General features: G+C 45.3%; 1 protein-coding gene across 1 annotated transcript in view; it reads left to right on the forward strand.

Moving 5' to 3' along the window:
* Positions 1–21,795, forward strand: part of TMEM132C (transmembrane protein 132C) — a 563,174-nt gene that overhangs the window by 115,123 nt on the left and 426,256 nt on the right. Inside the window, exon 2 of the mRNA XM_061140702.1 lies at positions 11,466–11,876. Coding sequence (XP_060996685.1) covers positions 11,466–11,876 — 411 coding nt within the window. The remainder of the gene's footprint in view (positions 1–11,465; positions 11,877–21,795) is intronic.

Below are 21,795 nucleotides of genomic sequence, written 5' to 3' on the forward strand. Positions count from 1 at the left end.
ATGATCTTAGTCTTCTGAATGTTGAGCTTTAAGCCAACTTTTTTAGACCAGGCCAATCAGAGCTTAGTTCCTGATGGTGGCCTATGGGGATTGGTTCAGGATAAACACATGACTAAAGCTTCAACCAATGAAATGCAGCCCCAGGACTTGTGATCCAGTTTCTGGGCAACAGAATTTTGTCTACTGAGACAAGTAAGCTGGTAGGATACATATCTGAAATCCTCATGGCCCACCATCTAGGGCCACCCCTCTAGAGAGTAAAGCCAGCTGAGAAGACAAGAAAGGTGAAAGAAGGTGAAAGGAGAGTCTATCTCTTTGTATCTTTGTTTGAGCCCCAGGATCCAGCCAGGCTTAGGGGTAGTGACCCTCTTGAATATTCAGTGGTAAGAACCCATATAGTTCCAAGTAGTTTAGGTTAGGTTTCTGTTCTTGCAGCAAAAAAAAAAAAAAAAAAAAAAATGCCCAGCTGCACCACATGCCTTTGTTCCATGGAATCTGAAAGAATGGGGAGACCTCAGGTGCATTGGAAAGAGTGCCAAATCAGAACTTAGATGATCTGGAGTTAATTCCCTACTCAGCAACTAACTCATGGTTCATCTCACTGTGCATCGGTTTACTCATGTGCAAAATGGGGAGACTAATATAGATCTTGCTTCCTGTTCAGTAAAGAATTAGCCTTCTTCTTCTGCAGAGGGACACGAGGGGGAGTTCTGCATGAGGAGTCAGGTGACTCAGGAACACCCAATGGATTCATCCAGGAAAAGTTGCTTAAACCAGAACCTGGCATATTGTAAGTGCTAACACATACTAGTTCTTATTATTTTTGTTTAGGCGTGTTAGGAAGAGAAGGCAAGCAAAGATAGAGGGCTGGAAGGAGAGGCCCAGGTTGCTGAGGGCAGGAGGGAGGTCCAGTTTTCAAAGGAGGCGGGTTCCATTTGCTGGAGAAGAGGCACCCCATGATAGCAAATAACTCCAGAGCCAGGCTTCCCCTTCATGAGGGCAGGTATGCCCCATATCTGTGGCCCCCTCATTTTGAGCCTCATGGCTCAAGGGCACAGAGGCCACCATTCTGATGGGGCAGGGATCAGCCAAGGAGCCTCTGCGCTCTCCTCCGGCTCCATCCTCAGGCTCCCCTTTCCCAGCCCCCAGCAAAGCTCTTTGTCAATCTCATTTTTCTGCCAATTTGAGTGCTGATTGTAGTTCAGACCAGTTTCTGTGCCCACAGGCAGACTTCCTGGAGCATCTCTCGGTTCCCCATTCAGGCACCATGGAAACAGTTGATATTAGGTCACCCCTAGCTTCTCTGGGACAGTCATACCAGTGACATTCTCATGCTCAGAATTAAATTAATACTCTGTCCTCTCCCATTGTATTCCTAGCAGCTTCTTCTTCTTTTTTTTTTTTTTAATTTAAGATTCTTCTTTTTTTTTTTAAAAGAGGAAGGCTATTTTTAAAATATTTATTTTTTTTATTTGGCTCTAGCAGATCTTAACGCGAGATCTCTGATCTTCATTGCAGCATGTGGGATCTTTAGTTGTGGCATGCGAATTCTTAGTTGTATCATGTGGGATCTAGTTCCCCAATGAGGTAGCTAACTCAGGCCCCCTGCATTGGGAGCTGAAAGTCTTAGTCACTGGACCATGAGGGAAGTCCCTTCTTAGCAGCTTCTAAGGTCCACTGGATCGCCTAGAAGGGCCCAGTAAATATTTATTATTGAGACAACAGACATGTATTTTGCCTTAACACCCATATCCATATTGGAATATAATTATAATAATGATAGTAACTATGATTTTTGACCCCTTACTATGTGCTGGTCACTGTACTTCTTGATTCATACAAAATATGAATTCTTTGCACCACTCTATGAAGACAGCAGTATTGATATTCAATGTTGCAGATGAGCAAATTGAAGCTCTGGGAAACTAATTTGTAGGAGAAGTGAAGCTAATACTTTAAAAGAAACAAAGTCGATAGAGAAAGAAAAAGAGATACAGCAGGCAAAGGATTCTTTCACTGACTCGATTCAGCCATACCTAAAGCTTCTTGTATCCCTGACCTTCCCATTCATGGGAACAGATACACTTTCCCTTTGGTTTGAGGGCATCTGGAAGAGTTCTGATTAACCAGAACAACCGGAAAGGTGAGTATAACTATCCCAAAGTTTAGTAATGTTTTAAAATGAGGCTGAGTGGTTAAGGGATCCACAAAAGCAGGGATTTTTTTCCCTAACTTGCTGACCATGAAATATGCATCTCCTAAGAAAATGCCTGATACTCACCTTTGGTAGAGATAAGAAGAAGGAAGAACTGAGAAAAGGAAAAAGGAAGATTTATACAACAGAGAGGTGGGGAAGGCAGGACTTTAATTAAAGTTCATTTTTCTCCATGAGCATTTGAAAATATACATATTATCCCTCCGTCTGAACATATTTACCTCTTAGCTTTTCCTCTTGATCCTATGATCACTCTCTCGGTTGCAGGAATGCAAGACACTTCCTAGTTTCCCCTTGTGCTATGTCACTACGACTTTTACTGCTTGTTTCAGCCAAGAAGCAGAGCAGGAAACAGAAACCATGGCAGGGTTTCCCTGGTGGTCCAGTGGATAAGAATCATCTTGCCACCTCAGGGTACACGGGTTCGATCCCTGCTCCAGAAAGATCCCACACACCACGGAGAAATGAAGCCTGTGTGCTACAACTACTGGGCCTGTGCTCAAGAGCCCATGAGTTGCAACTACCAGGCCCACATGCTGCAACTTCTGAGCTGCTAGAGCCTGTGCTCCACAACAAGAGAAGCCACCGCAATGAGAAGCCCGTGCACCACGATGAATAGCCCCTGCTTGTCCCCATTCACTGCAACTAGGGAAAGCCCAGGTGCAACAACGAAGACTCACCACAGCCAAAAATAAAATAAATATATCTTTTTAAAAAAGACAGAAAGAAACACCAGCAGATATTTTAAGCCTAGTTACTGAATGCAGAAATGAGCACCAAGAAAGTCACTGAAATGGCCAAAGGAGGGGTTTTAGGCTCTGCTTTCACACTTTCCTGGCTTTTGAACATCAAATTATTTTGGATGCTTCCCCAGACATTGTAAATGCTATGCTGTGTGGACTCTGGGTTCTGTTATATTCCTCAGAAAAGCATTAACATTTTTATTTTGGTTGGATTTCCAAAAAAAGAAAAACAAGTGTTTTGGTCTGCAGCTCAAGTCAGTACAGTTATTTTGTTCTCCATGTGCTCATGGGTCCCTCAACCACATGGGCTAAGTGTATACATGGAATGTGGGGGTCTTCCTTTCTGACTCTCCTTTTCTTGGTTCCCCCATTCTACTTTCCTACTGGAATGGCTGTGATGGTGCCAAACTCTGGCCTTCAGTCCTTCAGACCAGAAAGAGTGGATATCAACAGGAGTAGGAGTTGTCCCAAGCAGCAGCAACTGTGACCTCTTCTTAGGGGAAAAGCCGCAAAAACAGGAAAGGTCTTCCACACCTTTTCCTCCTTCCGAATCTCACCTTTCTTCTGGAATCTGCCTGCCTCCGTTCATACTTTAGCATCTTCAGGGAACTGCTTCTCTTTTTGTTTTGTATTTTATGCAGAATTTACCATTGTTACGTAAGTGAAGATCTATCCCATAGGTATTTAGTTGGCCATGAAAGAAGCTGAACTCCTTCACATAATCTCTGAACATCCTACCCTGGAGTGTGGGCACACCTGCCTCTCCAAATTCTTCTGCAAGCTCCAGTATGTTCACCTTGAAGGAGCTGAAAGCACAGCCTGTTCTGAATCATGTGTCTAGTAAATTTAGTGCTTCCGGGAAAGCTGGTTGGTGATTTTTACTTGTGCTCCAACTCCCCCTTCTGGATGGTTATATCTCCAGCTTCTCTCACAAATGATACAAGGTCTCATTCCTAAAATAAATTCCCTATTCATAGTGTATCTGCTTCTCTGACAGGATCTCAATGAAGAGTGGCATTGGGGTTCCATCAGTAACTATAAGGCCAAAACTTTAGGATTTCTGTATACATGTTTTATCTTCTCACCAGCCTTGCTCCAAATCCCAGCCATCCTGAGCTTTAATCTCTCCAATGCTTCATAGGGATCCAATGTCAGTCTCTTGGGCTCCTTTAAGGCAACTGGTTCAAATGGGACACACTATTGACTGAAATCCTATAGGAGATGGGCCACCCCCTGGACATATCTGAACTTGTGTTCACGAGTCAGGGGCAAAGGGGCCCGTAGTGACCAATATTGCCTCTTAAGAAGAAAGACACTCTTAGAGTGAAATGTTGCTGAACTGAACGGCACTGTTACCTTGTCTATCTGCCTGCCCCTGTAGCCGAGGCCCAGCAGTCTGAGCTTTTCTTTCTCTCTCTGCCATCAGAATATACCAGCTGTCGCCACCAGGGGGCACTGTTGACTCTATAACCATTTGGAGGCTGCCTGCCGGTGGGTTAGCGAGCAGAGCTGTTTCAAACATAAATTAAGGGCATTGACGTTCCAAGGTTCCAAGTATTCGAAACAACGCAATTTTGGCAGTTTTCCATTTGAGGCTCAGTCTTTGTTTGTAAAAGGCCATAAGAGAGTTTTAAGGGGAGTCCAGAACAGTGTAGTTGGGTCTAGCTATTGAATACAAAGTTCCTTTAGTTACCTGGATGGTCTGAACCTGAGAAAGGTTGAGAACAGTGAGTCATATGTAAAAGTTATGAGTATCTCTCCTTCCCAGAAACTGGCTGGATCTGTAATGAATCATAAGCCATGCCATAGCTTGAGCTGCTGATCGCAGGCGGCCAGGAGAGGCTCTAAAACGCAGATTAATAACACCATATAAGTGCTATGTTGCATCCCGAAGTCGTGCCTGAGTCTGAATTGAATTACTTCCTATGGAAAAATGCAAAGCTTAGGCCCTGACGAGTCATGACTATCAGATGGAGAAAACAAAACCAAAAAGCCTTAGAGGTGAAGAGGGTGAAACCAGTATAATGGTTGAAGCTGCTGCAGGTCAATGTCAATGACCTTGGAGCTAGTTTCATCTGTTTCTTCGCTCTGGTTATTATGGGGACCGCCCGGGAGTAACAATCGCTCTTCCTGTTTTGGGGCCATACTATCTTCCTGTCTTGGGGCCATATTATCTTCCTGTCTTGTTCTTCCTTCCACAAAGACTCTGCCATCTTGATTTTCCCATCTTCACTGTTAATCTTTCACCATCCCTGTGATCAAACACTACTTCCTCCTCAAAGGTGTCAATCAGAAATTATTCAACAATATTTCTTGAGTTCAGGGTGTGTCCTGGCTCTGTCCTGGGTCCTGGGGGAGTGGGTGCAGGAAAAAAAAAACCTCACGGAAGGAGGACATTTGAAAGGAGAGGAAATGATAAGGACAAAGATTCAGGGAATGAAAACAGCAGGTGAAAGTCTCTGAAGGGAGAATAAGCAGAGCTTTTAAGGTCAGTGTTGATGGGGTGTAGGTAGGTAAAGAAGTCACTCTGATCTTCCCCAGGCTCTTACAACACATCCTATATGCCTGTTTTCTGAGGTATATTCAATCTTCCCTATTACGCTCTCTGAGGACAAGTTCCAAACTCAATGCTGACTCATCATAATTGCTCATCAATTGGCTATTGATTTAAAGACTGACAAGACACGGAGACTATTACTCCTGCAATGAGATCTGATACTCCACAAAGAACAAGGGCAAAGCTGAATTGCATGAATCATGCAATGCACATGAATGCCTGATGTTTCGGTGAGGATGGGTTATGTTCCGGGGCAGTAACAACCAACCCCCAAATGTCAGGCTGTCATCTCTCACTCAACATGTGTGTGTGCGTGCGTGTGTGTGTGTGTGTGTGTGTGTGTGTGTGTGTGTGTCCCCTGCCACTTTGCCAGGGACTCTGCTCACTGAGGGCATTCAGGTGATGGAGCTGCCACCACCTTGACCCAAGCCAGCTGCCATGCTGAATATCAGGTTCAGTGACAGACATGTATTCAATAACTGGTATTAACTGACTGCATGGCAAACTATCCAGTCTCAAGCTGCTCTTGGAATGATGTGAGGTGCTGAATGTGTCTAGGATTGTTTTGTATTGAGGAGCAGGGAAGAGTTGGAAATTTGGCGACATTTTCAAATACACATAGTTTGGATAATATAACTCTGGATTAAGAAATAGAGAGCAGAATAAGGTAAGGACTTAAGGAATTGCTACACAAAAGATGGCTCATGGAGGTACAGCATCAAGATGGTCTGGGGTCTTGATAGAGAGGCAGAAGAGTGGGTCTCCATGCCCCTTTGACTGAATTGGAGTCAACACGCTAACAAATCCTCAAGGTGATGAGTCTGCAGAATGAAGACTGAGGCTTGATTACTGAGAGCAGAGATTCTAGAATAGCTGGGTTTGAATCCCAGCCTTGCCAGCTACTAGCTCTGTAACACTGGATGTGTTACCTAAACTCTGTATGTCAACTTCTTGGCTTGTAAATGGAGTTAATAACAATAGTCAAGTCCTGAGGTCATATGTGTGTTGGTCGCTTAGTCATGTCTGACTCTTGCGACCCCATGGACTGTAGCCTGCCAGATTTCTCTGTACATGGAATTATCCAGCAAGAATACCGGAGTGGGTTGCCATTTCCTTCTCCAGGGGAATCTTCCTGACTAGGGATAGAACCCAGGTCTCCTGCATTCTAGGCAGATTCTTTACCATCTGAGCTACCAGGGAAGCCAGGTCACGGTGAGGATTAAATGTGCAAACACCAGCCAAAGTACTGAAGATAGTGCTCGGCACAAAGCAATAGATCTATAAATGTCAGAGATGATGACAATGATGCAGCAAACACTTAAGGAAATGTCAGTGTGACCACTTCGATTTGTAAGCTAATCTGAAGCTAGATTAGCCAAGTTCTTTTCCTAAATGGACTATGTATGGACCTTGAACCTCGAGAGGAAAGGTGATGGGAACAAAATCCACTCTGTAGGTCTCTACCAGGACAATGGGAGCCTGGGAACGTGGCAGATAGCAGAAGGGAAACTGGATCAGGGTCAGGTGTGGGGGCATTTGAGCATCAGTTCTAAAAGTTGTTCTCAGTGGCTGAAAGCCACCTGCACCTCTCATCTTACCTGGAGAAGCCGGGCCCATGTTCCCTTTAGGGGAAATTCATCTCCATAAAGGCTGAGTTCCAGTAGCGATGTGGGGGCAGCCCAAGGCACCAGGAAGTTGTCTGCAAAGTTAAGTGAAAATTCCAAAGGCATGATTTTCCGGTGTTTGTCAAAAATAGAAAGGTCTAGCAAGTGAAACCTGATCGAAGGTATTGGCCTGGCCAGTGACCAAGATGCCTCGGGTGGGGAGCGGGCAGACCAAAGTGCACACATGGACATAGCTCCGTGGGATTAATCACTATAGATCCAACCCCACTTCGGCAACTTCCCAGCTGGGTGACCTGGAACAGGCCACTTTGCCGCTTGGACGTCAGTTTCCTAGTCTGTATAATGACATAAAAAAGACTATGTCTTATAGGGTTGTCAAGGATTATCTGTCAATTCACAAAAACCTAATGAATGATATTGTCGTTGTCATTGGTGTTTCTATTACTGGTTAAGTGAGCTGAAGGTAAAATGTGTGAATCTCAGTTTCCTCGTTAGTAAAATGGGGCTGGTAATTTGTGTTCTCAGTTGCCTCCGACTCTTTGAGACTTCTTTGACTGGAGCTCGCCAGGCGTCTCTGTTCATGGGATTTTTCAGGTAAGAATACTGGAGTGGGTAGCCATCTCCTTCTCCAGGGAATCTTCTCGATTCAGATATCTACCCATGTCTCCTGTGTCTCCTGCATTGCAGGCAGATTTTTTACCTGCTGCGCCATCTACAGCTTCACAAAAGTCATTCAGTGGACAAATGCTTATTTTTGTGCATATACTGGTAGGGGTGGGAACACAGGGGTGAGCGGGGGTCAGCTGTCACCACACCCCACTCCCCCATGGAGCTGACAAAGGGATGCGGGAAGCTGTAGGTCGAAAATAAGCAAATAGGAACACAGTTGATCAAGGGTGGGTGGTCATGGCCTTCCAATAAATATCCCTTAATAGTTACATTCTTACTGAATGGCACAAGCTTGGAATCTTTATCCACAGTGCAGCTGGGAGTAGGGGTGGGGAGGGAGGAGGATGTGCTGTTTCTACAGCCCTCCTACCTACCCAGCTCCACCTTAACCAGGCAGAGACCCTAGAATTTGCTGAATGATGGGACTTCCTTATCAATCCAGTGGTTAAGACATCACCTTCTAATGTAGAGGATACGAGTCCAATCCCTGGTCAGGGAGCTAAGACCCCACATGACAAAAATGAAAATATAAAAGCAATATTGTAACAAAGTCAATGAAGACTTTAAAAAATGTCCACATCAAAAACTCTTTTAAAAAAAGAAAAGAGACGCAATACTAGGGTTGTGGGTCTTACCAACATAAAACCCAATTTTAACTCCTAGTTGGTGGCTACAAGCTGACCTCACCATCTCTGGGGCAGGAGGGGAGCTGATTTTCAATGTCACCACTGCCATGTCCTAGCAAGTGACTTAACAGCCTCTTGGAGCCTCAGTTTCCCCACCTGCCCCAATATACTCCAAGACTTCTTGCCCCCCAGTCTTTCCTATCTCCCTGAAAGGTACCATTAGGTGCCACCACAGAGAGGTAAACCAATGCCTGCTACCTTCCTTATTTTTCATCCCTAAGAGCAGGCACTATAGTCAGGACTTGCTGTTTCATCAGCAGGATGACTATAGCTGCCTCACGAGGCCAACATATAGCCCTCCTTTTCTGTGTTCTTAGTAATATACACCTATAAGGTCTGTCTGGAGACAGACCTTATAAGAAATTCCTGAGCTAAATTCTCAAGTTCTTCCCCTCATTTTATGCGAATTTGAAATTTAAGACCGAACAACAACAACAAAAAACCTGAACTTGCCTTTTTGACTTATGCACCACTGGCACATGTGGGAACAGTGGGTTTCCTCTTTCTAATATCTCCTCTCTCCTATAAATCATGTTAATTGTCTCCATGTGCCCACAGCCCACAGGGAGTTTTGCAATAGCCTTTGAGGAGATTAGTGGCCTCTGATGTTGGTTATGAAGTTCAGAAAAGCATCTGGAAGTAATTTAAGTTAAGGAATTAATTATTTGGGGGTTAAAAATACATGCCTTTAAAAAATAAATACAGGAAACTCTTTGCCCATGAACCTCCAAGTTCACACCTCTATTTGGCCGGGGTGGGGGTTGGGATTCCTAAAGAAGGATAAATCAACCACATCATCCCTTTATTTGTTTGGTTTGGGGTGTGTCTGTTTGGTTTTTAGAAGGTCACATGGCAGATTGAATGGGATTCTAAACAGATTTGCAGAAAGAGGCACTCATTACCTGGGTCTCCTTTGGTCCAATCTGGAACAAGCAGGAAGGAGTCTCTTACAGGTGATGCTAGGAGACTTTGTGGTCTCAAGTCACGTCTAAGACTCAGAGCACCCGAGGACAGCACATGCCTTTGGGGACTGGGGAGTGGATTTACCCTACCAAGACTCCTCCTTTACTTTCCCATTTCAAATTCTCCTGTATTTCCCTGTGGTTTGTTCAGTTTCCCCTTTTCTGTTACTTGAACCATGGAGTCTCAGACCAGGGAATTTGACTTTGCAGTAGAGAGGGCAATATTTTGTGCCAAAAGGTAAGAAATGATGTGTGTCTGGGGAGGGTGGGAGGACCACATGATAAAGCTACAAAGAAGAAGCTGAGGGGAGTGGCCAGCATAACTGGGGGCTTTTTCTTTTGTTCTCTTATCAGACAGGAGGGAGAGAGGATGAAGCTGATTTTCTAAGCTCTCAGTCAGGAAATGATGGGCTCTGTTGTATTTCTCACTGAGGCTAGAAACATTTAAATGAAAAAAAAAAAATCATTCTCCAGTGACTTTCAAGCTAACAAACAAAAACGATAAGGAAATGTGCCTTCCATTTTAGGAACTCAAGTCTACTTTTTTTTTTTTTGCCTCCCAAGAGTGTATGTACACTAGCTGAATGAACTGAAGAACTGGGCAATTATAGCATAGTTTCCTGAAAAAATGAAGTCTCTGCTACCCAAGTCTATCAGAACCAAGGTTTTGCAGTGCTCTTTCTGGCCTGGCTAGCTGGAAAAGCTGCCTTCTCTCCCCACCATGTAAGCAGAGTGGATCAGTGACCCTCTTCCTCCTTAGGGCTGTCCAGCTGGGAAAAAAGCTCCAGGGATGGGGAGTGCCCCTGGAGTCTCTGCCTCCACCCCCCAATTTCTCCATATGCTTGCTTGGCTCTTGACTCCTTGTAACTGAGTTGGGACAAAAGAAACAGATGTGTTTAACACCTTTCACTTTAGTTTCTTCTCATCTGATCAAAGATTTTTTTTTTTTTTTTTTTTCCTTTTCTTTTGAAACTCATTCCTGGCTCTGGTGACCAGGAATGATGTGACACATGATTCAGTGGGCTTCCTTTCTGAGGTCGGACGACTCAGCCCAGCACACCAAGTGATCTCCAGGCAGGCTGTGGGATCTGGGGGAAGTGTATCAGCTGGAGGAGGGCTGGGCCTCCAGGACAAGGCTTCTGGGTTCAGGACATATTGCCTTTCAATCACGGACACGAGGGGGAGTTGGGGTCCTGAGTGGGGGCTGTTCAGATCCCCGGGCAGCCAATGAGGCCCGAGCATCAGTAACCAAGGAAGGCAGGCAGGCAGCTGGGATCCACGCGAGGAGGGAGGGAAGCGCTGGGAACGACACAGAGAAGACATTTGGAGTACCAACTGGGGTGGCGAGTCCTTGGAATCTGCAGAGAAAAAACTATTGCAGGAGCAAGTCTGGCAGGGAAGGGGGGCATTCCCGCCCTCCCCCAACCCCGAATAGTTAATAAAAACACATGCGGCGGGGGGGGGGGGGGGGGGGGAGGGGCGATATCCAACAATGTAGAAGGATCCATAGTGGAAAATGAACCTTTCTGTCACCCCGGCTTTCGAGTCCCCGTCCTGAGACACCGCGGCTGCCTTTTGCTTAACCCTCCAGACAAATATACACATATGTGCACATGTCTGTGTATAAACCGTGTTCTTTTTGAATCTGTTCTGCACGTTGCTTTTTCCCACTGAATAATCTCTCTGGGAGATCTCTCCGTATCAGTTGTGGGGGACTTAATTCCAGATGTCCCCTGCTCTCAAGGCAAAGAATCAGGGGCTGACCTGAAGTTGAGGCGCGGAGAGTGAGGACCCCGGGAGGCGGGCGAGGGGAAGGGCTCGGCTCCATCTTGAGTCGCGGGTACCTGCGCAGAACTCTCAGGGACTCGAGCCACAGGCCATGAAGGCGGGAGGCTGCGGGGAGGTGGGGAGACCCCATGGGCGCAACCCTTGAGCCTCGGCGCCTCACCTCCTCTTCTGCGAGCCCGCTCCCAGACGCTTGCACTTTCTCCCCGGCATCCTTCACCAGCCTCCGGCCAGGGGCGGGCCCAGGGGCGGGCCCAGGGGCGGGGCCCAGGGGTGGGCGGGGTCGAGTGGGCGGCCCGGGGGCGGGGCGGGCCGCGGCCGCCTTGGAGGCTGGAGAAAAGTTGTCCGGGCCAGAGCGCTAGCCGCCGCGGGATCCGGAGCTGCAGCGGCTTGCACCCGGCAGCGGCGGGGCGCGACCACCGGCTCTACAGCCCGGCCGGCCGACTCGCTGCCTGGGGTGGCCCCGGGGCATGGGACAGCCGGCGGGGGCCGCAAGCAGGCGCTGCGCCCCGGTCGGGCGGCGGGCGGCCTGAGCTGCCGGGACGCAGGATGCGCTCCGAGGGCGCGGCCCCCGGGCCGGTGGCGCCACTGTGCGGGGCGCTGAGCCTGGTGCTGGGCGCGCTGCTGGGCAGAGGTAAGAGGCCGGGGACCCGGGGTGTCAGTAGCGCCGGCGCTCGGGAAGTTCTCCGCGGTCCCCGGGAGCCTGGGCGGGAGGGGAGCCGATGAGTGGGGTTGTCTTGGGGACCTGGGTGAGGACGCTGGTTTCCGGGAGCGAAGCGGCCCCTCCTCTAGATAGGCGACCCCAGTTGGGCGCCGCGTAAGTGGAATTGGAGCGAATTCGGCTGAACCAGTATCTCTGGGTTCGGAGTGCTTCCCGGGGGTGAAGAAGGGGCGTGGCTGAGGGACACTTCACCATCACCGAGTTCCTTGAGGACTTAACGCAACCTCTGCATTAAGCTAGGAATTAACCCAACGTGGAGCTGGGGGTCTGGGAGCGGGCAGCCCGGCTCTTTGCACCTCCTTTGCCCTAGTCTGGCATCCCCCTCCCCAGCTCAGTTGGACTGGGGCTGGTGACCTACGAGGGCACACCGGCCCCTTTCCCCCACCGTGGGGTCCCGAGGGCCGGCGTTAGTTCACGCAGGAATGCCCGCTCACCACGCAGCCTCCGGGGACCTCGGCTCGGAAGAAACCCGGGACCCCCTCGGGGTACCCCGTAGAGGTCCTGTGTGGTCTAGGAGCGCGCTGAGCTGATCGCGCCGGTGGGGGAACTGCATCTCGGAATCAGATCTGGGCTTCTTAGCAGTGGGTCCTGGGGGTGGCCTTTTACCTCAGTCTCCTCATCTCTGCAATGAAACTGACCACTCTACCTTGGGTTTAAGAGAATTCAGGGAGGGGACGACTGGCGCCCAAAGAGCTCAAGAAAGGTTGGAATTATTATTACGGTTTTGATTACGTGCGTGTGGGACCCAGGCCGGCGGCGCGAGGGGCCGGGATTGTGGTCTTGGAGCCCGGGAGCCACCGGCGCCGCGCGCCTTCCCTGCCCGGCACCGGCGCGGGGGACCGCGAACCCGCGCGGAGGAAGCCCCGCTCCTCTGGGAACCGCCGCTGCGCGCACCGCTACCGGGCCGAGAAGCGGGTGCGGGTGAGCGCGTGGAAAAAGGGTGCGGGGCGCCACTTTTCCGCCGCCGGCGCCTGGGCAAGGGTCTTGGGGCCATCGGGTGAAACCGAGATGCGCACAAGTGTCCCTGTCCTTCGCTCTGTTCGCGGCTCCAGCCGCGGCCCCGGGCCCTGAGCCGGCAAACCGAGTCCAACCTGATGAGAATCACGGGCCCTCTTCAGCCTCAGGCTGGGCTGGAAATACATTCGGAGAGACAAGTTGCCAATTGATGTTACAAAGTAGTGTTTGCTTTTCCAAAGTCCTTGCGCACCGGCTAGGATTCCAGAAAAATCTACTTTCCTTAAGGCTGCAAGGTTCCCAGACACACCAACCGGACAAAATTGCTGTTTTAAACAGTGTCCCTTTTCCCCAAGAGCTCCAGGTAAACAGGAGAGAGAGAGAGAGAGAGAGTGAGAGAGAGAGAGAGAGAGAGAGAGTGTGTGTGTGTGTGTGTGTGTGTGTGTGTGTGTGTGTGTGTTCGCGTTCGCGCGCACCCACGTGCGCGCGCATGGGCACGCGCGCGCGTGTGAAGGGATGGGGAACATTTTTCTGTTTTATTCCAGAGGAGTAAAATCTGGTGACTTAATTCTGTGGTGAGCTCTGGATTCTGTCATTTCTAGGACTCGGTTTCCCTAAATGTAAAGTGGCCATTCAAAAAAAAAAAATCCGTCCCAAAATACTTTCCAGAGACATTGTGATGATAAAGTGATCTAATGGGTAGAAAGCGTTAAGAAAGGTGGTGTCATTTTAAACTGAGCCAACGGTGAAAGTCCCCATCAGGTTCTCTCCCTCTGCCAGGAGATTTAATCAGGTTCAGGTTAGAATTCTGACTGCTGAATGTGCTTTTCAAAGTAAGTTGTGGACTTTTTTAAATTAAAGCTCACATTCCTTTTTCCCCCTCCCGGCCATCTAGAGGATTTTACTTTTGATTTAGAGGAGTGGCGATTAGAAATGTCCGTGTGGAAGAGGCTGGGGACAGCAATTTTATTGGAAAGTGGAATTGGAAATTTTGTTTTGAAGATGCTATTTAGAGGGCAAGGGGTGAGGATGGGGGTTGGAAGTTAAGGGGAGCTGTCCCATTCCCCCCCACCCCCCCCCCCACCAAGCCACCTTTCCCACTAACCTTGGGCAACTTTGATTTAGTGAGTTTTTCTCTTCCCACTTTTGCTTGACAGTTTTCACCACCGTGATTTGGGGGCTTATGGGTCTGCAAAATTTTTTCATTTTGTTTCTGGTGGCTAAAAGTAGCAGTACATTCATTCCCTTAGATAGGTCTGCAAAGAAAATGTTTGCTCCATAGATTTCTCATAGAAAGGGAAGCTTTCTGATCCTTGTTTAAATTTCTGCTGTCTTAAAAAAATCATCGCTGACTCTTCTGGCCCAAGGATTTAAGTGCTGATTCCTGGAACCCTCGAAACCACTGATCAATTTTTAATACCAATTGTAAGCTGATGTTCAACTGTGGATTTAAGACTGCAATTCCTCAGGGTTTGGAACAGAATCATTGTTCTTGGGAGGTTCCATAAATAGACCAGGGCAGTGAAAAAAGGGAGTCTTCCTAAGATTTAAGACTTGGGCTGAGGTAGAGAAGCGAAGTGTCCTTGAGATACTGGTTGAGGAATTGGCCCCGTGAGAAGAGGAGGGAAGGGCGGGGGGTGGGCTGAGATGCTGTCAGAGGTGAAGTAATGCTATGAGAGGTGATGGTTGTCAGTCACATAGGGGGCCTCTGGGAAGGTCACACAGGCTGGAAATCACTTTTTGAAATCTGGGGCCAGGTGTACTTCATGATTCAGAATATAGGTTTGTAGGGAGACAGAAGCCCAGGGTCATCCATAGATATTCTCTGAGACACCCGGGCTGGCTGTGGAGTTGTGTCCATAATTGGACCCATAGCTCATTTTGCATGAAAGATGTGAGTATTCACATCAAGGAGGATAAAGTCCCCCAATAGCCTCACTGCACTTTAGATCAGCCTTGGTCCCCAGAGGAATTAAAAAGCAGGCGGCCAATGTTTGGATTGTCAGAGCTTTGGGAATTTTCAATTGCTGATTTTGAATTTGCAGCTTGGGGCAGGTGTCATGAGTAGGAAGAGGTTGTTAGGGGGTAGAGGTCCTTCTCGGCTCCCCTGGTGCACACTTAACACGGGGATAGATCCTCATACCTGGTCCTTCCTACACTTAAGAGTACACAGGCACTGTTTGCCCTAAGCACACACCCCTTCTTCCCCAAATTGAAACTCCCCAATGCATGGAAGCTTCTTAGAAGTGATTTCAGCTTCTGGGAAGTCATTCTGTGAAACCGCCAGGCTCCTGGGTCTGTCCTAGTTCTCTGCTCCACACCCACAGCTCTGAACTCATGCTTGCAAACTTCATGACCTGCAGGCAAGCACTGTTCTGTCCATAATATTTATAAAAAACTGAACAGTCTTCCCCAAACTGGGAGACTTCACATATAAAAATCGGTATTTCCAATTTCCCCTAATAAGAGTGTGGGTCTCTGCTGACCTTGGCACCAAAGCTCTGCGGGGGTTTCACCCTGCCCCTGGATAGGGTGTTGATTAAGGGCTTCTCTTACCTCCTTATCTGCCTGCCCCTTCCCCTTGGCCACTTGAATTTGCACCTCTGGCCCTTCTTCCTTCATCTCACTTATTATTCATCGTTTCTTCATCATAAGGGTGGTTAAAATCAGGCAGAGAAGAACCCAGAACTCTCAATTATATTAGCAGTTAGCACTTTCATGAGCAGGGGTTAAAGCCAAAGCCTTTGGATGTATTAGATATTTCATACATCCATAGTCATGAGAAGCGAGGTTAATAAAAACGAATCTTTGGTATATTAATTGGAGTGAAAGGGAGTATTACTGAATTAATGGAATAAATGGAAAGTCTGATGGATAGAATATTTTTACAGCAATCTGCTTTGTTTAAAAGTCAGGTTTATTAATGTCATTTGCATACAGTAAAATTCACCCTTTTGAGGATAGAGTTTTAATTTTGATGAAGGCACATGGTCACCTAAACACCAACACAACTGAAGTATAGAAAGAACACTTCCATCACTTCGCCCAGATCCCCTGTGCTCCTGTGTTGCCACTTCCCTTCCCCTATCTGCAACCCCTGGCAACCGTGATTTTGTTCTCCATCCTTATGTGTATGTGTGTGTTAGTCACTCAGTCATGTCTGACTCTTTGCAACCCCATGGACTAGCTCACCAGGCACTTCTGTCCATGGAGTTCTCCTGGCGAGAATACTGGAATGGATTGCCCTTCCCTTCTTCAGGGTATCTACCCAACCCTGGGATGGAACATGGGTTTCCTGCATTGCACGCAGATTCTTTACCATCTGAGCCACCAGGGAAGCCTCTCCATCCTTGTAATTTGCCTTCTTCATAATTCCATAAACCTGGGATAGTGCAGTATGCAACTTTTGGATCTTATTTCACTTACCACAATGCATGTAATATTTACCTATATGTCAGTAGTAGTCTAGTCCTTTTTCTTCTTTTTAAATCGAGGTACATTTGATTTATAATATTACATAAGTTTCAAGCATATAACATAGTGATTCAGAATTTTAAAAGTTATTCTCCATTCATAGTTATTATAAAGTATTGGCTCTATTCTCTGTGCTGCATAATATATCCTTGTAGCTTTTATATTTTTATACATAATGGTTTGTACCTCTTAATCCCCTGCCCTTATGTTGACCCTCCACATTTCCCTCTACCCACTAGTAACCACTAGTTTGTTCTCTGTATCCGTGAGTCTCTTTTTTTGTTATATTCACTAGTTTGTTGTATTTTTTAGATTCTGCACGTAAGTGATAACATACAATATTTGTCTTTCTCTGATTTATTTCACTAAGCATAACACTCTCCAGGTCCAGCCAAGTTATTACAAATGGAAAAATTTTGTTCTTTTTATGACTGAATAGTATTCCATTTTGTATATATACTGCATCTTCTTTATCCGTAAATCTGTTGATGGACACAAGTTGCTTTCATAGCTTGGCTATTATAAAAAATGCTGCTTTGATCATGAGGGTATATTATCTTTTTGAATAAGTATTTTCGTTTTCTTCAGATGTATGCCCATGAATGGGATATCTGGATTTTATGGTAGTTCTATTTTCAGTTTTTTGAGGACCCTCCATACTGTTTTCCACAACAGCTACACCAATTTACATTCCCAGCAATAGCGTACAAGGGTTCCCTTAATTGTCAAATCAAAACTGCAATGAGCTATCACCTCTTTGTTAGATGGCTGTCATCACAAATAGTCTATTCCTTTTTAATACTGCATAATCCTGTGAATGGATACAGAACCATTTGTTTATTCATTTCCTGGTTGAAGGACATTTGGGTTACTTTCATTTGGGGGGTGTTATGAAAAATGTCACTACGTTGTTTGGTTGCTAAGTCATGTGCAACTGTTTTGCAACTGCATGGACTGTAACCTACCAGGCTCCTCTGTTTATGGGGCAAGAATACTGGAGAGGTTTGCCATTTCCTTCTCTATGAAAAATGTCACTATAAATATTTACAAACAGGTTCATATATAAATACATTTTCATTTCTTTTAGGTAAATACCTAGGACTGGAATTGCTAGGTGGTATGATAACTGTTCATATAATTTTATCAGAAATTGCAAACTTTTTTCAAACGTGGAAACACTATGCATTCCCACCAACAAGAGCTCCAGTTGTTCTGTATCTTGGGGACCACTTAATATTATCCCTTTTGTTTAGTTTGATTTTGTGTAGCAGTTCTAATAGGTGTGTAGTAGTGTATCTTCCAAGTTTTAACTTTTATCCTATGACTTATGATGTTGAATATTCTTTGTTATGTTTCTTACCATTCTTATATCTTATTTGGTGCATGTCTTTTTCAAATCTTTTGCCCATTTTTTAATTGATTGTTATTTTCATATTATTGATCTTTGATGGTACTTTATATAGTACTTTATATAGTACGGATACAAGTTTGTTTTCAGATGTGTGTTTATAGGATTTCTCCCAGTGTGTATCTTTGGAAGAGCAAAGGATTTTTAAATGAAGTTTAGTTTGTTAATTTTTTTCTCTTAGTAATTACACTTTTGGTGTCATATCTAAAAATCTTTACCTAAGATTTATAAGGAAGCTCCAGATGTCTCTAATGATGTTTGGGTATTTTATATCCCTGCTTATTTTTTATCTTTTTGTTCTGTCAGTTACGGAGAAAAGTGTTGAAGTCTCCATCTCAAAGTGTTGAAGTGTTGTGGGTTTGTCTAGTTTTCATTCCAGTCCTGTTAGCTTTTTCTTTATGTGTTTGAAACACTGTTTTAGGTACATACACACTTAGAATTATAATGAATTCTTGGTGAACTGACTTCTTCCTATTATGTAATATACGTCTTTATTCTTGGAAACATTCCTTATTCTGAAGTCTGTTTCATGTGATATTAATACAGCTACCTCAGCTTACTTTTGATTCGAGTTTGCATTGTAGTATCTTTTCTGTTTTTTAAAAAACAATCTGTATTATTTTATGTGGATTGTTTATAGACAGTGTATAGTTAGGGTTTGCCTGTTTATCCAGTCTGATAATCTCTGTCTTTTAATAATTGTATTTAGACCACTTATATTTAATGAGATTATTGATATATTTATATTAAAATCTATCATCTTGCTTTTTGTTTTATGTACCATTTGTTCTCTACTCCTTTTTCCTTCTTTTTCTGCCTGTTTTCATACTGAGTATATTTTTTATGACTCCTTTTTTATCTCCGTATTGGTTCATTATTGGCTCATTATTTATGCCTCTTTAAAATTTAACCGTTGCCCTACAAAATGTATCTTTAATTAATCAAAGCCTACATTCAAATTATATCATACTGCTTTATATGCTGTGTAAGAACCTTAAAACAATATATCCCCGGCATTTTTCCCTCTACATATAATAATCCTTTCCAGGGCTTCCGAGGTAGCTCTTGTGGTAAAGAATTCACCTTTCAATGCAGAAGACATAAGAGATGTAGTGTTCGATCCCTGGGTTGGGAAGATCCCCTGGAGAAGGGCATGGCAACATACTCCAGTATTCTTGTCTGGAGAACCCCACGGACAAGCTGCAGTCCGTGGAGTTGCAACGAGTTGAACGACTGAAGTGACTTAGCACGCATTAAGTTACCTCAGTTGTGTTCGACTCTGCAACCCCATGGACTGTAGCCCACCAGGCTCCTCTCTCCATGGAATTCTCCAGTCAAGAATACTGGAGTGGATTGCCATGTCCTTCTCCAGGGGATCTTCCTGACCCAGGGATTGAATATACGTCTCTTGCGTCTCCTGTGTTGGCAGGCGGGTTCTTTACCACTAGCACCACCTGGAAAGTGACTTAGTAGTATAATCCTTTTCAAGTGCATTCACTTATACCCTGGGCACTGGCTATAAGGGAATTTTTCACTTAGAGATTATTTGTATATACTTTGAAGAAGGCAACCAATTATGTTTAATTGACTTGCCTTTGTTTCTGAGTGGGTACGTCTAATATCTTTGAAACTGTTTTCTCTTTAGGACTTAATTCTCTGTCCTACCTGTGTGCTGAGCTGCATGAAAGTGTTTCTATACCTTAGGGATTTAGAATTTGCTGCCTTTAAGGAGAGGACAAAGGTAAAATACAACCCAGCCAAAGTCTGAATTAGCAAAATTTCCAAGACAATAGTTATAGCTGTCTCCGAGAGTGAGTCCTTGTTTTCTGCAGTATGTACATTTCTTTTTTCTTTTTAATACTGCTCTTAGTGGCATATTCACAGTTGCAAATGTCTGGAACCCTCAAAGATTTGATGTAGAAGACCATGTCATCTCTATATAATTTTTTTTGTTATTGAAGTATAGTTGACAATATAGTATTAGTTTCAGGTATACAACATAGTGATGGACGTTTATATACCTTATGAGTTGATCGCCATGAATAGTGTAATCATTTATCACCGTTATTGCATTAGTATTGACTGTATTCCTTATATTGTATATTACATTCCCCTGACTTATTTATTTTATAGGTGGAAGTTTGTACCTCTTAATCCCCTTACACAAAATATTTTTTCTTTCTCCCTTCACACCCTTCATGTTGTTGGTGGCATGGGGAGCTCTCGTTTATGAGTTGATGAAGGGTGCCCTGTATCATGGAGGCATTAGCTGAGTTTTGAGCGTCTGTCCTGCCAGTTCCTGAATGAACTGGTCAGAAGCCTCTGGCGTTAACAGTAGGAACAAATCAGCTAAGGGATCGGGATCTTATGACCCTGAAGATACACTAAGGGACCAGTTTCTAAAAGTCTGAAGTTGCCAGTTCAAGGGTTCCGGTGCTTGTCATTGATGTCTGGCTTCAGGGTACAACTGGGATACAGGGACTCTAATTACTTTATGTGTTTCTGTCTCTGTGCTCATGTGGTTTTCTTTTAGGTTCCAGGAGGGCATGCATGCATAGTCTCTCAGTCGTGTCTGACTCTGTGACTGTATGGACTGTAGCCTGCCATCCATGAGATTATCCTGGCAAGAATATTGGAGTGGGTTGCCGTCTCCTTTTCCAGGGGAATCTTCCTGACCAAGGGGCTTGAACCCTCGTCTTTTGCATCTCCTGCATTAGCAGGTGGATTCTTTACCACTGGACCACCTGGGAAGCCCCAGATTCCAGGGAGGAAGAGTCCTTTAACCTTGGCTGAACTTTAGAATCATCCCAGAAGCTTTGAAAATTGCTAAATAACCTCCAGACTCTACACCTAATGGATTGAACCAAGATCTTTGTAGCAGTGGAGTGGAAGCGGGCAAAGAAGCAGTGTTAATCATTTTCATTTTTTAAAAGCTTTTCAGGTGATTCTCAGGTATAGCCAGGAGTGAGAACAGCCCCAACCCTGGTCTAGAAAAGATTAAGACGATCTGACAGACAGTTCCACCATATTGTACTCAAGGGAGAAAGGCATTTCTCCGAGAGAAAGATTGAAGAACTGTTACAAAAGGAGGCAAGATGCTGGATGTGTGTGCAGCAAAAATTAGAGGAAGGACGGCTCTTCTGAGCTCAGGACTTTGTAGGACTATGAGACTGTATTATTGAAAAAAAATGGGTGTGAGCCACTTAACACAGTGCCTTCATTTCCAGGTAGTTTAATATAACAGAAACTTTCTCCCAGTTTTGGAGCCAGAAGTCCAAACTCAAATCCAAACAAGGTTGTGCTCTCTCCACAGATTCCAGGGGTCTGGGGGCTCCTCCTCTGCCTCTTTCAGTTTCTGATGGCTTCTGGTTTCCTTGACTGTGCCTGCAGCGCCCCGCCCCCCCCGCCCCCGACCTCTGCCTCCATCTTCACAGTCCCTTCTCTGCACATCTTTCCCCTTTCAGCCTTGTAAGGATGCTGCTCATTGATTTAAGGCCCACTCTCATCCAGAATGACCTCATCCCAAGATCTTTAACTCAATTAAATCTGAAAAGACTGTTTCCCAGTAAGACCACATCCATAGGTTCTAAGGGGACCAGTCTTTTGGGGGCCACCATTCAGCCCATTACACATGGTAATAGTCACATGAGTAAAAGGTCAATAAATCATAGCCAGGGACTTCCCTGGTGGTCCAGCCATTAAGACTTAGCCTTCCAGGGCAGGGGATGTGGCTTCAGTCCCTGGTCAGGGAACTGAGAGTCCTCATGCTGCAGGGCAAAAAAGTCAAAACATAAAACAGAAGCAATATTGTAACAAATTCAATAATGACTTTAAAAATGGTCCTCATCAAGAAAAGTCTTAAAAAAATAATCATAGCCATTATTATGTGTATAGTTATCAAAGTCATGGAGAAGAAGAATCATCCCAAAAATTTAATAGAAATTACACATAAATGTTTCTTAAATGACTGAGACTAATGTAAAAAATAAAAAGCAT

This window comes from Dama dama, chromosome 5 (assembly GCF_033118175.1).
Source record: "Dama dama isolate Ldn47 chromosome 5, ASM3311817v1, whole genome shotgun sequence".
Classification (NCBI taxonomy): Eukaryota; Metazoa; Chordata; class Mammalia; order Artiodactyla; family Cervidae; genus Dama; species Dama dama.